Source organism: Harpia harpyja, chromosome 15, assembly GCF_026419915.1.
Source record: "Harpia harpyja isolate bHarHar1 chromosome 15, bHarHar1 primary haplotype, whole genome shotgun sequence".
Taxonomy (NCBI): Eukaryota; Metazoa; Chordata; class Aves; order Accipitriformes; family Accipitridae; genus Harpia; species Harpia harpyja.
Window position 1 is genome coordinate 16,929,987 of NC_068954.1, and position 20,234 is coordinate 16,950,220.

General features: G+C 49.9%; 1 protein-coding gene across 1 annotated transcript; it reads right to left on the reverse strand.

The window, feature by feature from the left end:
* Positions 1-6,015: 6,015 nt before the first annotated feature.
* KLF11 (KLF transcription factor 11) lies at positions 6,016-16,115 on the reverse strand. Its single transcript, XM_052809513.1, has 4 exons — positions 16,019-16,115; positions 13,433-13,687; positions 11,086-12,079; positions 6,016-9,058 (listed from the first exon to the last, which is right to left on the reverse strand). Exons 1-4 carry the CDS (start codon positions 16,058-16,060, stop codon positions 8,754-8,756), a joined length of 1,596 nt encoding a protein of 531 aa, XP_052665473.1. The 5' UTR covers positions 16,061-16,115; the 3' UTR covers positions 6,016-8,753.
* Positions 16,116-20,234: the final 4,119 nt, after the last annotated feature.

Consider the following 20,234-nt stretch of genomic DNA (forward strand, 5'->3'; position numbering starts at 1 on the left):
GCCACTGCGCTCTGCCTGAGGGCTCAGGAGGTGCCAGGCCGCCCACAGAGGTGGGCAGCAGAAAGGGAGCCAGCCTCCCGCAAACCTGCGCAAGCTTGGAGGCAAGAGCTGCCAGCACGGCGGCCTGGGCACTTAGTTAGCACGAGGGGTAGTGGTTTTAAACTGAAAGAGGGTAGATTCAGCCTAGATATAAGGAAGAAAATTTTTACAATGAGGGTGGTGAGGCGCTGCAACAGGTTGCCCAGAAAGGCTGTGGATGCCCCATCCCTGGAAGTGTCCAAGGCCAGGTTGGAGGGGGCTTGGAGCAACCTGGTCTAGAGGAAGGTGTCCCTGCCCATGGCAGGGGGGGTGGAACTAGATGATATTTAAGGTCCCTTCCAACCCAAACCATTCTATGATTCTGTAATACTTCAGTGGCCCAGAAGTAGCCAGAGTAGAGAGCAGATGCCTTTGCATAGCTTGGGGGAAGTCAAGTGGGCCCTCCGGAGCAAGGGCTCTCCAACCCTCTTGAAAAAAATCCAATTTTGAATGATAGCGGTTTAATTTTTGGCAGGAACAGTCATTTTTAGACCTCCTAATGCTGCTGAGCTGTGGCAGGAACACAGTTTCTCTGCAGCGTGTCAAGTGTCAGCAGCCACATCTCCCAGAGCTTGTATTAGTTTTCAGCAGCTCTCAAAGACCTACTGGCGTGAGCAGAACGTGCCTGTGGAGAGCAGGAAAAACACGGGAGACCTGCTGACTCCAGCACCATAGGTGACTATGGTACTCCATACCCTGTCTTGTTTTAATCACCACACTGTTTTAGATTTCCCTTCAATTTGGATTTCATTCTTTTGGCCAGGACCTTCCTTGTGCCGAGGTCCCCGGAGTCTCGGGCACGTGCGGGGAGATGCTTGAAGGAGCACGGCTGCAGCTCCCCCATCGCGTATCGCCATCCTTTTGGGTGGCCTCCAGCAGCACAGCAAACCAGAAGGAAAGCCATGCTGCTGTCAGACCACGCTGCAACGCCAGCAGGCAGGGCACCGCGGCAGCTGCCCCCGCGCCAGGCAGAGCGGGCAGCTCAGGCAGGCACTGGGGCTCTGCCTGCCCCCGGGGTCCCTCTGCCCGCGCCCTGCCTCCCCTCCCAGAGTTTCTCCCTCTGAGGCTGCGTTTGGTGACCAGCCCGGATAACAGCTCTACAACACGTTTCAGGCTCTCCTAAAGGAAAGCCTAAGTATTAACAGTCTAGCAGAAATTGATTATCCAAAAAAATTCTAAACTGAACATATTTTTGCTAGGCTGCAACAAATCTCTCTTGACTGAACACAGCAAACCACTAAGCTTCATTACAAAATTAGCTTATCGAATAGCCAAAGGACAAGCACATTTCTGCACCTGGAGCTAAGGTGCAGTGGGTTTCACAGGTAACCTTTTCAGCATCACCGAGAGAAAAGTAGGAGCCGCAGGAACACGGGAAGGCCCAGAAGGGACTGATGCAGCTGGGACAGTCACTGCACCAGGGAAAAGGTGGGAGAAAGAAGTTTTGGGATTCAAAGAGGTGCCTCAAACTGTGCTACGGTCTCGCAGGCTTTCTCTGTGCTGTGAAATGATGCACGCTCAGTGCTGTGCTCTGACCGTAGAGCCAGTCAGCACAGAACCACTCACAACCAGCTGTCTTATTCTCCTACCATGCAGAATGGGGATGGTGGTATGAAACCAGCTCCCCAGTCTGCCCAGGAATTGTCAGGGACTGTGCTCCTCCACCTGTGTCAAACCCATGCCAAACAGTGCACCAAAACCGGGAGGATGGCAGTGGGGTTGGTACCTAGGAAGGCACAATTGCACAGCTTAACTACCTGGTCTCAGTGTAACCCTTCTTTTGATCCATCCTTTTCTCGGGGAAAATAGAACACTAGATCATTTGCAGGTAAATAATCATATTGAAGAAGTATCTGAGCCCACTACTAATTTCAAGGGAAACTTCTTGAATTAATTGCTCTTTAACAAAAAAGGACAATGGCACTACAAAGATCACTTTGTCACATCTCAGGCAGTGAATCCTGACATCCCACCAGCTGAATTATCAGAAAGTTTATTTTCTTTTCCTTGTATTCCTCTATAACCATCATCAAATCACAACGGCTTGTAAGACAAAAGGTGGTTTGGCTTGCCAGTACTTCTTCCTCTCCCCAAAACAGTTCTGCTGTATTTAAATACAGTTCTGGAGAGTCTCTGGTTCATCATTTTAGAAACTACCCTCCTGTCTGATACACACAGCATAAGATAGGGTAGCTGAGCACAGGTTTTGAGCCGACGCTATTAATCCCCACTAATAAAACAGCAAGAGGCCATGCATATTAACCAAATTACTGCATTATTCAGCTAACGAAGACAAACGCTACACACCATGTTTTACACCAGTCCAAAAGGAGTAAGAGAGCCTTGCTGGCGAGCTGGCTGTCTATATATACCTCCTATTACTACTGGTTTTTAAGTGAGGCAAAACCACAGTTGCTGAGAAGACTGAAGAGGGTCGTTTTTTCAGCTAATCATGAAAAATTACTCTTTAGTGCATAAACAGATATTGCCACTTCTGAACTTAGTGACTTCCACAAGTTCTGGAGGTTTCTTACCTGGCTGTGCAACAAGATTCCAGTTGAAAGGTTCTGATGGTGAAAGCATTAAAGCCGTATTTTTTAAATTACTCAACCCAAGATCTTAAAAAACAAAACCAATGAACCTGAAACTACAGAACCGATTTGCACACTTACTTAGACTCTTGGTTTCCCTCAAATCTGGGTTTTTCATGTGCAAACAAATACTTTGAATCCTTTTTTCCCCTTTCTTTGTAGATGCCTTTTCTTTCTGGCAGCACTGCAATGGATGGAGAGCTCTGCCTTTTCAGTAGCCCAGAAAATGGGCAGAACTCTTTCCCAAAGAGCAACTAAGAAAACAGATCAGTGATGGAGCAGTTTTAGGAAGCAAGTTGTCTTTTACCTGGTATGTAACCGTGTAAAATCTCCCACAAGCTTCAGGAATTCAGTTGGGACCTGTAGGTAGACTTGAGTGGGGAAAACAAAGCTGTGACTTGATCCAGGCTTGGGTGAGATGCCTGGAAAGAACAATGAAGAACAGCTGGTCACTATAACCATAGCTCCTTGGGATAGGAGGTCTTCATAGTCCATCTCTGGCTCTGGGACCCCAAATGCCAGTCCTTTTGCCCAGTGTATACGAGGATGGCCCCCGTACCTGCATATCTGCCAGCATCCCATTGCCAAGACCTCCGAGAGCAGAGCAACTAATAGTTCCCTGATGCATCATGTCCAGCGCCCTGCTGTCAGCTACTTGCCTTCACATTAGAAGAGGAAGGAAGGTGGCACCCTCACCCCCCCAGGGATGCTCTTCTCCAACCTTGTTCCTCTGAGGATCAAACCCCAACAAGCTTTCAGCCAAACTATTCACACACTCCCCCCCAGAGCTGAAACAGAGCGGCTGCCCCGGACGAGGTGCAGCCCTGGAGCTGTGCCACACGACCGTGGCAGAGCTCCCCACCGCACTTGGCAGGGCAGGTGGAGCACCGGCTGCCTGGCACAGGCTGCATCCACAAGAAGGTTTGTTTTTTTTCCCCCGCTCTGGACACAGGACACGGCAATTATTTGCACAGGGTGAAGTGGGTTTATCTGGACAATGATAACCAACAGAAAAGAAATTGCTCTGAACTCGAGAGACACTACGAGGGAGGCAAATTAAACCTAAGGTATTCTTCCCATCTAGGAAAAACTCTCCCAGAAAAGAGTATGCTCCAGCTTCCCCAAGTTTTCTGCATGTGTACAATGTGCCCATGGCCTTCTGCACACATCAGGATGTAAAAGTCACCTGATTTCCTCCTCCAGCACTCAAGGACCAAAGCAGAAAACGAGGAAGGCTCCATTTGACAGAGGATGAAAGCAATCTGGAAAGAAAATGCCTCAGTGCTAACACACTCACTGCAGGGAAGGTAATCCCACAGACCGCATGGACTGTAAGCAGACGTGGCTGAGGCTTTCCAGCTTCCTCCTGAACCATCTCACCGTTTCCTTAGCCTGTAGGTTGCTGGGTTTTGAGTCATGATTTACTCTTTCTGCATGCATGGAAGAAGTTTGCCTTCTCACGGCCATAGCCTGCCTGCCTCAAGCTGCCTTGCCAGACACCAAAGGCAGGCAAACAGGCAGATAGGCTCACAGATTAAACTTCAAAACTGGTTAGAAGATTTATCCCAGCAGACGAACTCAAGCCAGATGCAACCCTGAGGCAGGATTCCATCTGTCATCTCTTGTGAGCGAAGTGCCACCTTCATCATTCACAGGACATTGAGCACAGCTTTCACAGCTGGAAATGGAGAGTTAGCCAGAGCTGTAGCCTCAGCCAGAGGAGCACACCGAGCGTGAAACCAGCCGGCAGCACGGGCCACCTCTGCCCACCCAGCACTGCAGCTTCAGGACGTATTCACGCTTCCAGTATCCTAACCGCAAGTGGATCGGTGCTCATCAGTTTGCAAGCAAGATGAGGCAAGCTGATGCTAAGCTGAAGGTTTGGCTGTATAATCACATGTAGGAAAGCAATGCTGGTCTAACTGCAAAATGTAGCATTAAACCAATCGACACGTTTGAGTGCACATGCATTTTTCTTTAGAAAATTATTAGTTTTCATGGATTTAGAATGGTTACAAGATAGAAGGACTTTTGCCCGCACAATGCCTGTGTTAGCACAGGGGTAGCTGGGAAGGCTTTCTCACGTGCAAACTGTTTTCCCTCAGAATGAAGCTGTTGCAGACTCTCCGGCCCCATCAGGATGTGTACCAACTGCACCTCCTGGCTGCTCAGGCCACAGGTTGGTTCTAAGAAAAAGCAGAAAGATGAGCACAGAACTGTAAAATCCATTGTCATGTTTCACATAAGCAAAGTGAGGGAGACAATACAAAAATCAGCAAAAAAATTACAGGTATTGTTTAGGATATGACTTGATGCTCAGAAAAATCTTCCTTGAAAAATAGTAACTAGAACAGACAGGTAGGACATCTTCCCCTGGGAGACAAAAGCATTATGGAGACCTGCAGAGCCCAGGGGCTGAAGAGTTTGTGTTGCTCTGCCAGAGCACTGATCCCACAGTAAAGCCTTCCATTCCAGTTGCTCTGCAGAGCGGGGAGCAGGACCATCCACGGGATCTTCCCATCTTCCACACGCTTGCAAGAACGATGTGCTCTTCTGTGGACAAAGCCTTGAGTCACTGCTCCCAGTTCGCTCTCCGAGGGCTCTGACTGCAGAGACTGTCACCTTTTAGTGAAAGGCTGTGACAGAAAGCTGGTGTCATTACACCCTCTCCTCCCCTTCTCTTCCATTAAAACATGACCCTGCTAGAAATAAACATTGCTGCAGTTTAGGAACTGGTCAGAGGGAAAGAAACAGCAGAGATGCTTAAAAACTTAAAGTAGTTGCTGCTGCTGCTGTCACCATCGCTGGACACCTCTTTCCCAGCTGAGACCTGGAGGTGACACCCAGCCTGCCAGAGCCACTTCCTCGCCAGAGCACAGGTACACGGGAACGGGAAGAAGGAGGGCTAATGCAGCCATCTTTTGAGTCAAATTCTCATCTCTTCTTTACGCCCAGCGTTCACGCCACGCACAGCTTGCAACACTAACAGAGCAGCACTCAGACCACCACCGTTTGTTGATAGCTTCTGGAGGCCATGCTAGAAGAACAGTTATGAACCCCGAGACTCATGTTTTCCGACCGCATGCGAAAAACCCCAAACACTGGCAGTGGTGTACACATTCTAGCAAATACACAAGAAGCATTGTGTAAAATTGTAAACGGACAAGCACTGGTCAATTTACAACAGGACACAAAAAGTCCTGCCTTTACAGGTTAAGTGAACTAGCAAGTCCCAAAGTCTCCCACTGGCCTAGATCTGTAACCTAATCCAGACGGATTTACATAGTTCTGAAGTGGACGTGTATGAAACCTGAAAATTGACAATTTTTTGATGATTTAAAACCAGTCACATTACATACTTTTTATTTAATAAAAGTTAAAAACAGGTACAAAAATGTGATTCCATTTCTTTAAAATATAGGCTCAAAATAAGATGACTGAACAAGAGTTCAGGCAGTAAAGTGCAAAGAGAGCAGCTATCCCAGTCATGCTTAATCCATAAATAACCCTTACACAGCAGAAAGGAACAGAAAGAGCAAACAGAGCAGCCACAGTGCAGCTCAGCTATTCATGCACATCCGCAAGGGAAAGAGCTGCACATCCCAGACACGGGTGGCAGGAGGCAGCGCACACCTCACAGGAGCAGGCTGTGAGGAATCGCAGGCCAGCTAAACCTAACAAAGAGGGAGCCGTCGCTTTTCCACATCACGACACACATACGCAATACACACTTTTTGCAATTCCATATTCTCCAGCTCATCATTTCCCCACCACGATGCAACAACTAACATGACAATTTACTAAACTATGGCACAAGTTTCCAAATTGTTTTGCTCAAGTAAACAGCATAAAAGGGTAGTCTGTAAAAAAAATGAAGTCCTAAATTGGCTACTGGACTGAGACAGGATGCTCTTCCCCCAGTTAAAAGCATGCTGAAATGGCATCCAAAAGTCAAACTTCTTGTTCTAAGGGATTTCTGAGGAGAGAGAGAGGAGGAAAAAAAAAAAAGAGCAGCAATGTCTGTTTCTTCACCACATGAATTTGGAAAACTGGGTATCGACAGAGAACAGCAACACTACAAGCATCCACTTTACCAGGAAGAGGAGTTTTGACTGAGCCTGTTGGAGAGCACAAAGTGAGGTTTGCATACGCACACTCACCAGCACGTATGCTGCTGTCCGTGGGATTACAGCGTGTCGAGTGAACAGGGTGTGGACATTTTAAAGGTCAGGCACAAAAACTTCAGTACATTTAGCACAATACTCCTATTTAGTGCAGTTTGAAAACTTACTACCGTTAATTATAATTACAGACTTAAGTGTAAAAGTAATGACATATTCTGCTTTCAACTGAAACAGGTCTCTGCCAATTTCAGGGGAGTGCTAGCTGAGATGAGCAAGTCTGCACTTATGTAGATGAGAACCATGCTTTGCCCACACCAGCAAGCAAGACCAGGATTTTAGAACAACAAAGCAGTGCAAGAGAGAGTGCATTCCTAGTTATCCACATTTCACGCATCCAGGAAGAACAGTCCTCCTCAGTGCTCAGCTAAGCTTCAGTGCGGGAGTGGCTCAAGGGAGAAGAATCCAGAAGGAATAAACGCTACAGAAATATTTCATTCAGCAGGTGAGCTGTCTCCCAGCAAAACGACACCCGGTGCTTCACAGCACAACAGTTCTACTGTCGACTCTGCTACAATACGCATGGATATCATTCCGTACCACAGAAACCGAGCAGTCCAACTGTGCTACGGGCACTTCGGTTTATTACTCATACCATGCCATTACAACACAGCACTCCTGCAGCCAGTGATTCCACTTCTTAGCCATATTTACACTTGGTGTAAAAGAAAATCCATTCAACAGGGAGAGTATCTCATTTAATAGAAAAGGGTGATTTTATACAAAGTACTGCGGAGAAGTATAAGGCCACATGAAGAGCATCATCAAGTTGACATGGTGGCTATTTCTGAAGTCAAGACACAATTAGTACTTCTTCTGGTGCTTTGATACAGGTAAATGAAAGCCTTGAACAATTTCCTATAAGGTGCACAAGCATCCATGATACATAAAAAAACCTTAATTTTCTATTTCTTCTGTACTCAAAAAAAATATAAACAGAGACCCAGCTAATTATTCACGGGTTATCTTTCCATTTTTGCATTTGTCAGAAGATTTTGATATGCTGGTTTAGTAGGACCAAAAGTAAAGCGTAATTTTTAGTGTCAAAATTTCTAAACAGTGTTTGTGCTTCTACCTCCATCAGAGCAGTCTGGCTCCTCCAAACTTTGCTCCAGTGGAGTGTGGACTCAGGAATGCCCAGTATGTCAAACTTCTACCAAAAGTCACAATGGCTTCCACTTGCAAAGGGTATGAATTTATAAAATGTTGAGGATTTCAACACTTGTTTTCTGAAAGAAAGTCATTCTGGTTTGCTTTGTTTCAAAAATGATGACACATTTTGATCTCAAACCTCCAACATCACCTGTGTAAGGAAGGTGTAACAGCACCAGCCCATTGCAGAATCAGGATCTGCAAGTGTGAAAATCTCAACCACTATGAGTTATCAAATATTACGTGTTTACAAAATGCTCTGAATGCAATTCTTTAGGTTTACTGAAAAGGAGTTTCCAAAACTCTGGGTCTCATCCTGCACACCCCTACTAATGCAGGTCAAGTAATCTGCCTGCATATCAAGACCAAAATGAATAAATACAAAATATATTTGGTATAGAAAATACTAGTATAAAAATTAAAAATCACCCTGTTTTACTGTCCATCAAAATATTAACAGCAAGCATTACAAGTGACTTTTTTTTAACCTATTGCCAAAATCATTTCCAAAAAGTTCTGCTTTCCTGAAGTGCTGGTGATTGCATTTGCCCAAGTATTGAAAAAAACAAATAGGGAAGGGATGAGGAAAGATACGATAAGATTTCTCACACAGGATTATTAACAGAGGACCTAAACTGAAGGAAACTTAAGTATGCACAAACATGGGGAAAAAACACATTGTCAGTTCTGTTGCAACCATCAGAGCTCTTCCTGACCTTCAGGAAGTTTGCAGAGAAGGAGCTTTCTCTCACTAGCCCTGACAGACAGACGATGGCACAGGGATGAGCATACTCAGAGCACTGCTACTTTTCGGTTTCTCTGCTGTGGCAATTCTGTTGAGTTTGCCAACCTCTGTCTGCCAGCTGGGGATCTTCTTTGTGGTCATATGGCGGCGGGTGTGCTTTGTCAAGTGATCGCTGCGCATGAAGCGACGCTCACACACAGGACAAGCAAACTTCTTCTCTCCCGTGTGAGTTCTACGGTGGCGTGACAGTTCATCTGAGCGGGCAAACTTCTTGTCACAGCCATCCCAGTTGCAGCTGAAAGGCTTTTCTCCTGCAGGACATAAAAGAAGCATAACTTACTTTTGAGAAGCTGTGTTATAGTTTTATCAAAGAACTAACTCAAATCTTGCCTTGCAAAAACTGGTGAATTCCACAGAAGTGCTCATGTGTGCAGTTAAGATTAGCTTAAGCTCAAGTTGTGTTCCAGAGAAAAATCATAGGTATCGTTTCTACTTATTCCCTCATCTCTCTTTAAATATTCTTTAATCAAGCCTATTTTTTCAATTTTCCAAAACCCCAGGTTAAAGATTCTTCATAAAGCTACCTTAACCACTGACTGAACTAGAAGCAACCCCTGCCCCCATCCCTGTGTGACTGCAGTTCTACGGCTGCTGCATGTTGTCAGCAAATACTGCGGGCAAACAGGAAGCCTGGAACCGAGGCTCGGAGTCCTGCCGCTCCAGTGATCCAGTCCTACACACAAACACACCGCCCCAGCGAGTACTGCCACGGAATGGCCTGTCCTGCCATCCCCACGCAGCTGGAGGTCCACCAGACAGCTAGGGGGGTCCCGCACGCCCAGGAATGACAGCAGTCAGGAAGGCTGTCCACGTCAGCTTCTGCTCATCCTGGGCAACTGCTTAATATCAGACCTATCCTGAACAAAGTGATCTACTGCCTGCAACCCCCGTAAAGCTCAAGAGAAACATCTACCACATGACCCAAATTTATGGTAACGCTTTGGAGCGGAATAAAAGTGTCCAGCAGAAAGGAAGCCCCGCAGAAGCGCTGTTCTTATTTCAGATACTGAGACTAAAGTTCTACATTTGGTATATGTGATATTGCCTAGCTACTGTCTGTGCAAGTAAAAGGTAGGAAAAGAAAGCTGAACTACTCTGCCTCCTGATCCTGTAACGTGGACCGGCTAGTGAGGGGTCAGTGTGCTTCACCTCCCATAGATGTCCTAGTCTTAATCATGATACAGGGACACACACAGCTTCCCTGTGGATCAGCAGCAGCACATGCTCAAAGTGAGACACTTGTTGCTAGTCCATGTTTATCCTGTAGCGCCAGGTTAACTCAGCTGCCTGCAGCACTTACTCTCAAGCCAGAAGCAGAAGCATCATTCTACCTCTGAGCTCTGGTTTACAAGGATTATCAGCTTCCTACGGGGTTAAGCTCTTTCCCCAAAGGAAAACATAAAGACAAGCTGGCAAACTGATGCAAATCCTGCCAGGGAAGCTGACATCCAATAAACCACAGCATCTGGGGGGCAAGGGAGGGGGGGGGAAAAAAGCCAAGGAAAAACAAAATTAGACAGACTTTTGAACGAGCTATTCTGTACCAATCTCCCACTATGCCTACCCCTCGACATCAAAAATAGTCCCCGAGAACTCAAAGTTAGTTTTAACTTAACAGGATCTTAGAGCTAGAAAAAGGATAAGTAAAACACATGTATACCATCTCCACAGTGACCAGATTTTATGGAGCAAATCAGCTCACATTAATTACAATTAATTTTCATCTATCTTTAAAATTCCCTTTCTGTAACTGAATAAACTGCTACATTCCTCTAGCAGCTCTACCTCCTAACACAGTAGCCCAAAATCTCAATGCATTCCCATTTAGCCTAAATAAAACTCTGGAAAAACTTGCAGTTTCTGACTTTCTTTTCTTTTACTCGTGTAACAATTAAGACCAACTACCTGTACTATGGTTTGCTTACACCAGAGCTCTCCATGCCCCAAAAAAAGGGACTTGCACAATTCATTTCAATCTAGTCCAGATGGCAGGACTCCCCTCAAATCTAAACACACACACAGATAGCAAAGCTTTGCTCCAACTAAAGCATGTGAAATTCAGCTAACACTATGGGGTCAGCTGAGGTCTCAGAACAAAGTCTGTCTTGTTTTGCTTGCCCACAGAGAATGAACATTCCTCTCTTCTCCGAGATGAGCAGAAGTTTCCCGATCACCTGCCTCTTCCCTTTCCCACCCTCTCCCCCCCAAACCTGTGCATTTCAGCACCCCAACACAAGCCAGTGCCAGAGCAACAAAGGACTCGCCCTGTCATACACACCAGTATGGGTGCGAAGGTGGGCTTTGAGGTGGGAACTTTTGAAATAGGTTTTCTTGCACCCAGGAAAGTTGCAAACATAATTCCTCCGTCTAGAAAAGTCCATCTGGGGGGTGCAGCTTTGACCAGAAGCAATGAACACAGGAGCAGGGGCAAGGGGCAGCAACTTGGTGTTTCCAACAGTCATTACTGTTTGCGGGCACTGCGGTGTCTGTGTGACAGCAGTCTGTGGAAGAACCAACATGACGGTCCCCTGAGGCACAGAAGGTCCCATGAGTACAGGCTGAGAGAGCGGGGCTGTCTGCGGTAAAATAGGTTTCATGGGAGTTGAGACTGTTGGAGTTGAAGGCTTGACATAGGCATTGATCATACTGCTTTGTCCGTTTAAAGGGATCATTTGACAGAGAACCTGGGGGCTTGAAACGGGGGCAGGTGTCACAGGGGTAGCTCTTTTTTGCAAGTCATTCTCACAATTCTTTGGTACGTGGGTCTGTGGCAAAACGGGCCGGACTGGTAGTTGTCCTTTATTGGTCACAACATCACTGGAGTCATGTGCATAAGGCTGATGTACTGGAGAGGTTTTGTTAATTAAATCATCCGCTGCACATGTGTCCTGTGGCAGTCTGGAATGTCTTCGGTCATCCACTCCACACCAGTCTCTGGAAGTGCCGTAGCCTGAAGTTACCTTTGTTTTCTCTTGCACAGCAGGAATGTGATGGTAAGCAGAACTATCACCTGTGTGACGTATGACGCTTGTTGCCATGGCTCTGCAAGGCTGAGGGGCAAAGGATTCAGACATCACTGGCTTCTGACTGCACTGTCGCTCCATGTTGATAACAGATGACTTGGTTATGGGAGAGGCACCAGTCGCCGATGTGACTGAGCAGGCAGCTGTATTTGCCATGACAGTCCTTGGTTTGGAATAAGTGACTTGTGAGGAGAGGAGCATAGCAGCTGATATCTCAACAAAGTCAGGGCTGTGCGGAGGGGTCATGCACTGCAAAAAAGAAAACATCGTCTTACAGCACTATAATTTCATAGCACAATTTTTCACTGTCTTTACTGTGAAAAATAAAATTACACCCCCTCCCCAGAATCTCAGAACCTGCCTCTAAGGACAAACTGATTAAAGCATACATTGCCTCACATGATGGCCATTCTGAATATGTTCAAAAGCATATTAATAAAAGGAAGGCAATGAGGCAGCTGTAAACCTGCATAAACCATTGCATGTCTACTTGCTGCACTACAAAAAAACCTCTCTCATTCCTTTTTCCTCAGCAATGGGTGCAGCTGCAAGAGGCTACGAGCGCTCTGCAGTTCACAGAAAACAGACTAGCAACAGATAGCGATACTGTACCCTTTCAATTTCAAGCTTCCAGCAAGCCCTAGATCTTTTATCAATGATTACCCCATCAGCTGGTGGCTACTTCTGAGATAAAGACAAATAGAACTGCTCTCTCCCTTCTTATTCATCCTTTTCTCTCTGTGCTTTCTTGCTGCCACCACGTCTCCTTCCTCCTTTACCACTGAAAACTCATGCCTATCTCCCGTGCTGCTCAAGAGACAGTGCCAGCACTGAGCAGCAGAAGTATGAGAGAAGTCTGTCAAACAGCTGCCATACTATCTCAGCCTCTTTCCTCTATTATTCCCCTTTTTCCTGACATAAGTGCATACTAGAAGCCTACTGGTTGAAATGGGCCTTAACCGTCTGAAACCTGAACAGCACCAAGCCCTTTTTTAATACCTACTTTTGTTACAACATAAATTGCAATGAAAAAAAATAATTTGTGATTCAACTGACATTAGTCAGCCAGGGTAGACCAATGCTCTGGAGAAATAACAGACTACATGTACAAACACATAGCATAGAAACTAATTAAATTGTCTATTTCATAATGGTAACCTGTACTTTCTCTTATAACAACCAGAGCAAAGCCAAATGTCATCAAGAGCCTTTTTCATACAGTGCTTGCAGATACGTTGGTGCCGAATCACTGAGGCTCACTCTGCCACTCTTACTCAGAGTGCTCCAAGAAACCTACAACAGCCATCCTGAGAGCATCCTCAGTGCTCCTGTCACATTAAATAACCTGCCAGCAAGGGCTTTCACATCTAGATTTAACAAGGGATCAAACACCTACATTTGCCATTCCAGAGAGAGCAGGAAAACCCAAAATCAACACGCCCACCTCACTATTCTATGTACACACACAGAGCACTGGCTATACTCTAACTATTCTACACGGGGACACATGAGCAAGGTATCTTTTCCAGCCCAGTTAAAACATTGCAGCGATGTAACATCCAGATGTCAGGCATATTTATTTTGCATTCATGTTTTTCTTACCAGTGTAGATAAATAGTCCTTTGGTAATTCAGACGTAGCCTCAGTGTGCATTGTGAAATCCCCAGAATCCGAGAAGGGCGTAAGTGGCCTTATCTTTAATATGTCACCTTTCTGCGATCTTTGACCCCAGGAGCTCATACAAACAAGCGCTTCAACAGCTTCAATGTCGTTCTGCTCCAAGGTGCTGCAGGTGGACCTTTCGCTGTCATGACGCTGCCTTTCACGGATAGACTCATAGATGTCCACAATGTCAACCTAAATGTAATCGGATTACTGGCTATTAGGACAAGTCAGAATACAAAGCCAACACCACCCACATACTGTCTGCTCACGATGAAGGTCATCTGAAACAGATCCCATGCCCGCAGCAAGACTTTTACCAACCAGCTCAACTCTTACCCTCCTCCCACCAGCTCGTCTCCCCACCCTTGTTACTCTTGGAAAAAAAAAAAAACAAAAACAAAAAAAAACAGAAAGAAGTGCGGAAGTGTGATTTGCAGGGAAGTAACAGCTACGTGTGTGGCTCATGTTTCCAGAGTTAACTTCCTGGATTACACTGCTCTGAATAAAGACATCCCATGCTTGCATACAAGCAAAAAGAGGAAAAAAATCCTGACTTCCAACCTTGTTTAGACAAGGCTGTTTCCTGGACCCAAAATACGAGTGCTCTTCAGCACTAATCTCATTCTGGTAACATTTAGAAGATAAATTTCAGCTGACAGTAAGATGCTTTAAGGTATGATCACTGACTCAGAGTACCACACCTTGCAGAAGCATTTTAATATTTTTACCAATAGGGAAGCCGGGGGCTGGGGGGGAAGGAAGGAAAATAGTCTTCAGAGTGCAGTGGGAATTGTTTGTATTGTACTTTAGAAAGGTGTGATAGGTGCTGGATATCTCAAAACATACTAGGAGTAACATGAAGACAAATGTAAACATATTGATTTGTTTCCAGTTGCAAGCACCACAGAAAATTTGTGTGTGTGTGTGTGCATGCATGCAAAACACTTGACTTCTCTGCAAAAGGATACCCAAACTTCTTAAAGCTCTCACAGCGCTTGGCAGATACTCCAAAAGCTACGCTGTGCTGCTGGTTTACCGCTCACGTCCCAGCTCAGTCTTAACTAGGCATCCAAACTCTTCTAGTCTTCAGGCACACCTGCTAACTGTGAAGGCTGGGATTCGGAAGCATGGACCAAGATTCTTGAGCCTACTGCTGTTATATGGCGTGCTTATATACTGCAGCAAAAGGGTTTTAACTAAAAAAGCACCACCTCACCGTTAGCATGGCCTAAAGCCCTGGAGGGAACTATACTTGTCGGGTGACATCACTTACACACCTAAGTCAATGAGTTTTGCTACTAAGCAACGTGGAATGATCCGGGCCTAACAGTGTCACAAAGATGCAAAGCCGCGTGACTTGTCTCCACTACAGGGATGTGCGTGGCAAACAGGTTAAACGTAATGGATCCGAAATGCCAGTACTGCACTTATGGACGACTGTCACCTAAAACATGAGGTACCAGGCATGGAGATGTCAAGATTGAGGGGGGGCAGGAAGGGGTTAAAGCACTCTAAAGCCGGAGACACTTCCAAGAATTTCCACTGAGAACGGGAACGAGGGCAAAAAAACGATGTCGCCTGCAAGCCCAGACCTAGACCTAGACCGCCTGTCAAACAGGAGCCACACCAGGCCAGGCTCCACACTGAGCAGCCAGAAAGCCTGTGAGTGTTCCTCAAAGTGTGACTGCAGGCAACCCAGCCAGCAGATGTATTTTTTCCAACCCTACGTTTCAAGAGAGCAGTTTTCGCTAAAGAAACATGAAAAAAAATACACCCCGCTTCAAGAAAAAAAAACCCCCAAAACAACCCACCAAACTAAAAAAGCCCTTTCTCAAGGCGAGCGCCGCAGCCCAGGCTCTCCCGCTACCAGGGAAATGGCTAACCGCGCCTGTCCTCACATCACCCCGCCGGCTGCCGGGGCCCTACGTGCGCGGGCAGGGCGGGCAGCGGGCAGGGCGGGCAGGGCCGGTGCGGGCAGCGCGGGCCCCCCACCGCCGGGCAGCGCCTCCTCCCGCCCGCAGGGGCCGCGCCGCCCCCGCCCGCTCCTCGCCTGGCGGCGGGTGCCCGGCCGGGCGGCGCCGCTGAGGGGCGGATGGCGGGAAGGGAAGAAGGAGGAGGAGGAGGAGGAGGAGGAGGGGGGGGGGGGGGCAGCTGCCGCCGCCCCCACACAGCCGCTGCGGGAGTACCCCCCCCCCCCCCGCGCCGCCCCGCAGGTGACCGGGACAACACCCGCCCCCGAGGGCTCTGCCCGGGCACGACCGCCCCGCCTCCCCCCACCCCGGCGCAACGGCACCGACCGACCACCCCCCGCGGCGGGTAACGGTCCCGACCGACCACCCCTTCCCCGGGGGGAGTAACGGTCCCGAGGGGCCGCCGCCCCCGCTGAGGCGGTAACGGTCCCCGCGACCCTACCCGCCGCACAGCACGTGCCCGGACCGGACCGGCCCCGGCCGCCCCCGCCTCGGGGGGCGCCCGCCGCCGCACACCCCCTCCCTCCCCTCCCTCGGCCCGCCCGATGCTCACCGCGGACGCATCTCCCATCTCCGAGCAGGGCGAGCCGTGCATGGCGCGGCTCCGGCGGGCAGCGGCGGCGGTGTGACCGGGCAGGGGCAGCGGCAGCGGCAGCAGCGCCGCGCGCGCGCACGCACACACACACACACACACACACACACCACAGACCAGCAGCAGCAGCAGCCGCACGCACACACACACACACAGACAGACAGACCAGCAGCAGCAGCAGCTGGCGGCGCCGGCGCCGCCTCCTCCTGCCTCTCCCGTTCCCCCGCCCGCCGGCAGCCGAGCGGCCCGCGCGCCGGGGGAAGCGCTCCCCGCGCCAGACAGCGCTGGCAGGGCGGGGCGGCAGAGAACGAGGTGAGGGAGGGAGGAATTGGGGGTGGCGGCTTCTGGCCAATCGCCGCCCGCCTCGGCCAGAGCCCGACCAATGAGCTGCGGCGGCCGGCGTGATCGCGGCGTGCCGCGGGGCTGCCGGCAGGAAGGGCGGCGCGTGGGCACGTCCCGGCTGGCGGCGGGCGGGAAGGCGGGCAGGCGGGGAGGGGGCGGGGCCGAGGCCGAGGCAGGGGAGGGGGGAGCGCGCGCTGGAAACTGGGGGAAAGGTCGGGCGGGGGCGGGGCGGCGGCCGGGAATGCCCGTGCGCGCGGGGGTGTGGCGGGGCGCGGCGCGGGGGCGCGGCTCCCCCTCCCCCCTCCCTCCCCCCTCCCTCCCCCCTCCCTCCCCCGCGGTGCGTGCGGGGCGGCACGCAGGCAGCCCTCCCCCCCCCCCCGCCCTCGGCGCCGGGTCGGGATTTTGGGGGAAACACCCGTCTTCCAAAAAGTCTTCAAAGGGCAACATAGGTTTTACAAAAAAACCGCGAGTTCTTTGTTTTTTCGCCTTCCGGTCCCCAAAGGCGGCCACTGGCCACGCCAGCGCTTGCCCAGGCCGGCCCTGGCCGGGTGCCTTGCTGCCGGCTGAAGCGAAACGCAGGCAGTAAGAAGCATCTTCTTTTTTCCTGCTGGATTCCCTCCGCTTGTTCCTTCCTCGCTTCTCGGGGCGGGACATCCTCCTCGCCGGTGGGGAGGCCGTGGGACGGGATCGTCGCGAGCCTTTCATCCCCGCTCGCTGTTCGCTTCGCTTGACCGCTGGGGCTCGTTTTTTCCATTACGGCTCTTCTGAACCCTGGTCCTTCCCCGCTGTCACGTAGTTTGTGAAGCTTCACCGCGCTGTGCTCGTCTCCGCTCTCCATTGCCGCACGTTTCGTGTCCTTCAGCTTCCCCGGCCCGTCAAACACCAAATTAAAATGATTCCCCTGGCTCGTCCATCCGGGCATTCCCCTTGCCTCTTTGCATCCCTCCCCGGTGCCTCCCGTATTTAACCTCATCTCTCTTTCTCTCCCGTTGCCAGGTCTCCCGCCACCGTCCCCCCACGCAGGGGGTCCCACGGGGACGGCGGCAGCCGCCGCAGCTACGATCCCTTCACCCCTGAAGGCCCCACGAGGTTTTTTTCTGCACGCCGTTGTTCCTGCCCGCGGCTTGCAACCTGCAGGCTCGTGTCTCTGCCCGGCGTCTGGTGCCGTACTTGGGTTGCGAGCAGCTTTCTGTCCGTGTCTGCGTGGTACCTACCGCGCTGGAGCCGTAGCCTGTGCGGCAGGACCCCGTGCCTTGTGACAGCGAGAAAAACGCTGATCGTTCAAACTGCAAATCCAGCTCTAACCTTAAAGACTTGGGTTCGCAAAAGGAAATCAGTTGTGTGACAGGGAATGAAACAAATTTGGGGAAAATGCTGTCAGCGACTAAAAAGCACGATGGGGGGTGGCACAGTGGGGGCACAGGGTATGTGCCTCTTCTATAAATCATGAGCTGTTCCTCATAAGACCAGAGCCACACGCATCGTCCAATTTCGAGGGAAACCTGTAGGGAATTGTAAAACTAGGAAAATACTGCGCCGTTCTATTTTGTGTTTTCTCCAGTTCTGCTGCAGTTGAGAAGCAATTGCATTTGTCTCTGCTGCTTGTTGAAACACATGCAGTTTCTGCTTAAAACGCTTACGCGCACAGCCTTAGTCATTTACAGCGCAGATTTTTAATTGAGCAATAGCATCTGAAGGCAGCACAGCAACCTCGCCAGTGACGAAGCGGTTGCAGGGAAGCAGAGCGGATCACTTCTCCCGACTCCTGGCGGGATGTTTTCCCGTGTCACATACCACAGACTCTGCCTACGTGTTCTGAGACCCCAGGTGGAAATTGCTGGACCGCGGGTCCTCGCTACAGCACACGGATGCACGGCCAGTTAAAAGAAGTGACATTACATGTTCATACCCCATCTTGCGCCATAGGGAAAACGTGTTTGATTGCGTTCCCTCTGCTGAGCTAAAAATGGCAACTAAGGTTTTTAATATAAATCCTCAGAGCTGTTGTCAAAATCACCTGGACTGCCTTGTGCTGCTGCTGCCAGCTGAGGCAGTGTTAGACGAGGAAGGAGCACCTTCTTCATCCTCGCATGGGATGTCAGCCGCAGAGCACGGGTGTGAACCCCGCAGAGCCCGAGCCCCCAGCCCTAACAGCCTAGAGCTTCTCTGCTCTCCCCCCTCTTGCTTCTCCCCCCTTTCCCGAGGCTGCACTAAGGTGCCTGTTAGTGCAGGTAACGTTACCTTCCTCCTCTGCACTCCTGCCTACACCCACCGCCTTCCCCCCGGGTCTCAACCAGCAGCACAGCTTCCTGACCGACCACTCATCGGGATGATCCGCGCTGGCTGTGGTTTCCCTCCTGAAGCTAGTAACCTGGAACAGGGCCCAAACAGCCCCAAGACTCCTTTCCGAAGAGCTGGGGGGGTCGGCGGCCACAGGATGCCAGTGCCCCGGCCCGACCTGGCTGCGGCCGTGCGGCCCCCAGCCCCGCCGAGCCGTCCTCCGGCAGCCTGACCCTCCCGTGGGTGCTGCCGCTCTGGCATCCTCCGGATCTGGCTCGCCGAGTACAATTTGGTTTTATAAAGGCCTATTTAACTCAGACTGCTGGCAAACACTTCAGAGAAAAGCTTTCTTTGTCCGAGATAGACAATGTCTTTGTTCCGATGTAGGAACGAGCAGATGTAAGTTGCTTCGGCGGAGGGTTCAGAAGGCTCCGCTCGGGTTATCTTATCCTTTCGGCTGGGAAGACAAGAAAAGAATCAAATATTGCATGTGAGTAGCAGGGAAAATATTTAATACTGTAGACTGAAAACAACAAAAGGGCACACAGGCAGCTCTCCCCCATTCCCTTTTTGCAGATAATTATGCAATAAACGATTCAAAAGAGACTAGAGGAAGAATATTACGGGCTCAGACAGTTTTCCTAATGTTTACCAGCAGTTAAAAATAGACCAAAGCAGTTGTCTGGGGTGCAGCTTTAGAGTTAGTGCAATTTGGCAGCAGCATCTGGTCTGGCCGAATACAGCAGCAGGCTACTGTAGCGAACACATATAGCCTAGCAAATGGGGCGGGATTAAATAAATATAGATGACAATCCGAGCTCCTGTACAGGAGACACAAGAAGATACATCGGAAGAAATGAAAGACTGCGATGCATGTGCAGGATGCGTCCCTCCATCCCCTCTCCCTCCACCGTTGAAGGATGGAGCAGTCAGAGCTGCCGCAGCCCCGAACTGCCCCAAAACACACTTTGCTGGGCCACCAGCAGCAGCAGCCAGAGGAGAAACTCCCCACCACGGAGCAAATGAAGCAGCTCTGCCAGGTGGTGCCTGTCACCAGCTGATGGAAAGGGCTGCAGCAGCCCCCGGCCGAGGGCAGGAGCGGGACCGGAGGGATTCACCCAGGGGGTGAAGGCACCGACCTCGGTGGGAATAGCGGAGCTACAGAAGGGATTTATAGTCAGAGAGTTATAGACAGTGAAGAATAGAGGGGGGAAAGGGGTATAAGGGATAACCATGAAGAATAGAGGAGGGGAAAGGAAGAGAAAGAGAAGAAAAAAAAAAAGCAGACAGACCAATGAGGAATATTTCTCGCTAGAGTAATCCCTGAATGCAAAAGCGATGATAAATCCAGGGGCTTTTGGCCCCGGCTGACAGCGAGGGTCTGTGCGAGCGATGTTTTGATGGATTGCCTCTTCCCTATGGAGCGAGCGGGTGCAGCCGTACCCGCCGTCCGGCCTTCGGCTGCTGTCGCGCCTGTCGCCGTGCCTGGCAGCATCGCGGAGCTGAAGGGCCACGCTCCCAACGACGTGCCGGCAGCGGCGAGCGAGCGAGCGGC

Bases quoted from the DNA above. Each gene is read 5' to 3' on its own strand.
- KLF11 (XM_052809513.1), bottom strand. From the start codon at position 16,060: ATGCACGGCTCGCCCTGCTCGGAGATGGGAGATGCGTCCGCG. The intron at 13,688-16,018 runs GTGAGCATCGGG...GATTACATTTAG, and splicing joins AGATGGGAGATGCGTCCGCG to GTTGACATTGTGGACATCTA. The intron at 12,080-13,432 runs GTAAGAAAAACA...TCTTTTTTGCAG, and splicing joins AGGACTATTTATCTACACTG to TGCATGACCCCTCCGCACAG.